This window comes from Mus caroli, chromosome 6 (genome assembly GCF_900094665.2).
Source record: "Mus caroli chromosome 6, CAROLI_EIJ_v1.1, whole genome shotgun sequence".
NCBI lineage: Eukaryota > Metazoa > Chordata > Mammalia > Rodentia > Muridae > Mus > Mus caroli.
In genome coordinates, this window is record NC_034575.1 from 86,620,049 (window position 1) to 86,621,590 (window position 1,542).

General features: G+C 50.3%; 1 protein-coding gene across 1 annotated transcript in view; it reads left to right on the plus strand.

Moving 5' to 3' along the window:
- Aldh1l1 (aldehyde dehydrogenase 1 family member L1) overlaps positions 1 to 1,532 on the plus strand; it is a 47,919-nt gene extending 46,387 nt beyond the window's left edge. The window contains exons 21-22 of the mRNA XM_029478231.1: positions 546 to 745; positions 1,246 to 1,532. Coding sequence (XP_029334091.1) covers positions 546 to 745; positions 1,246 to 1,301 — 256 coding nt within the window. The 3' untranslated portion in view covers positions 1,302 to 1,532. The remainder of the gene's footprint in view (positions 1 to 545; positions 746 to 1,245) is intronic.
- Positions 1,533 to 1,542: the final 10 nt, after the last annotated feature.

Consider the following 1,542-nt stretch of genomic DNA (forward strand, 5'->3'; position numbering starts at 1 on the left):
TCCACTCACAGTAGAGGAACTAAATATCTTTGGGCACATTTGACCTTTCATGCCTTTTTTTTTTTTTTTCTTGCTAATTTTTTTAGGCAAACTGACACCTTCCTCTTCCCCTTTTCCAACCAATGGTCACTGTATGACTACAATCACCGTGCTGACTGTAGTAGACAGATTTCACTGTCTTTGCCAAACTGGCACAACCATAGCTCTTTGGTCTGATGTCTGCTGAATGCTCAGTCCACTTCTGCCCTAAGCTGCTTTTCTGGGCTCCATCCCTGCATGAGGGCGCATGCCCAGATCTGCTCTGTGAAGTGCCTCTCACTTCTGACTTCTGTTCTACTGCCTGCTGCTTCTCCTCCAGTCTTGCTCTGGCCTCTGCAGTTATTTTTGTTTGCTTGTTTGTTTTGTTTTTTTCCTTTTAGAATCTCATGGGTGGGAATCAAGGGAGTTAGGAACTTTGTGGAGGCAGATTCTGATCTTGCCTTGTCCCCAGTCCAAAAACGGACGCTCTGAGCATCTCTCAGGGAGCTCTTGGATTTCCCCCACAGGGATGTGGATGCAGTGCTGTCTCGGGCCAATGCTACAGAATTTGGCCTGGCCTCTGGTGTCTTCACTCGNGATATCAACAAGGCCCTGTATGTCAGTGACAAACTGCAGGCGGGCACTGTGTTTGTCAACACATACAACAAGACTGACGTGGCTGCACCTTTTGGAGGATTCAAGCAGTCTGGATTTGGCAAAGACCTGGGTAACCAAACCCTGTCTGTGGGACTACTTTCCAGCAAACACCTGTCAAAGGCCACCAAGGGCCAAGTCTTGTCCCCAATACTGGGGTGTCACACTGATCAAGACAGCTGGTGGCTGGTCAGTTCTAGGTGGGAGGGGACACTCTTGGGACTGATGTACTTGCTGAGACAGCAGTGGAAAGGATATGTATGTATAACATGTTCTAGTCACAGGAAGACAGGAGGATAACTTCTTGCCCAATAGCCAGTAGGGCATCCATACCACTTCCTCTACCATCAATATAGTAGGGAAGGTTCTAGAATGGTTGCCCCAGATCATTCTCCTGCCTGCACTGGTGCCCAAGCCCACAGCTTACTACAGGGATGGCCTGGGTNGGGTGCATGATTTCCCCAGGGCTTGGTTTCTCATCTGTAGAGAGAGCCAGGCTACCCACAGGTGTGTTCCCCGGAGGGGTCCCCTGCACACCCATAAGGTATCCCAACAGTGGGTGCTATCTTGCAGGAGAGGCGGCCCTGAATGAGTACCTGCGGATCAAGACTGTGACTTTTGAGTACTGAAGCCAAGTCTCTGTGATACTTCTCCTGTACCCTGTTGGCCTCAGGGAGCACTGACCCTGCCTGGTGACTTAGCACCTTCCTGTCCCCAGCACTGCTCCTTTCAGCTGCTGAAGCTCTTGGCCTGGACCCCTGCTGGTGACAGGACACCCTCTGAACAATTGGAAGTGGCTCCAAGTGGAGTGAGCATTCATGTCCCCCATGAATAAAAATTGTGAGCAGAGGTCATCTGCACTTTGTGTCA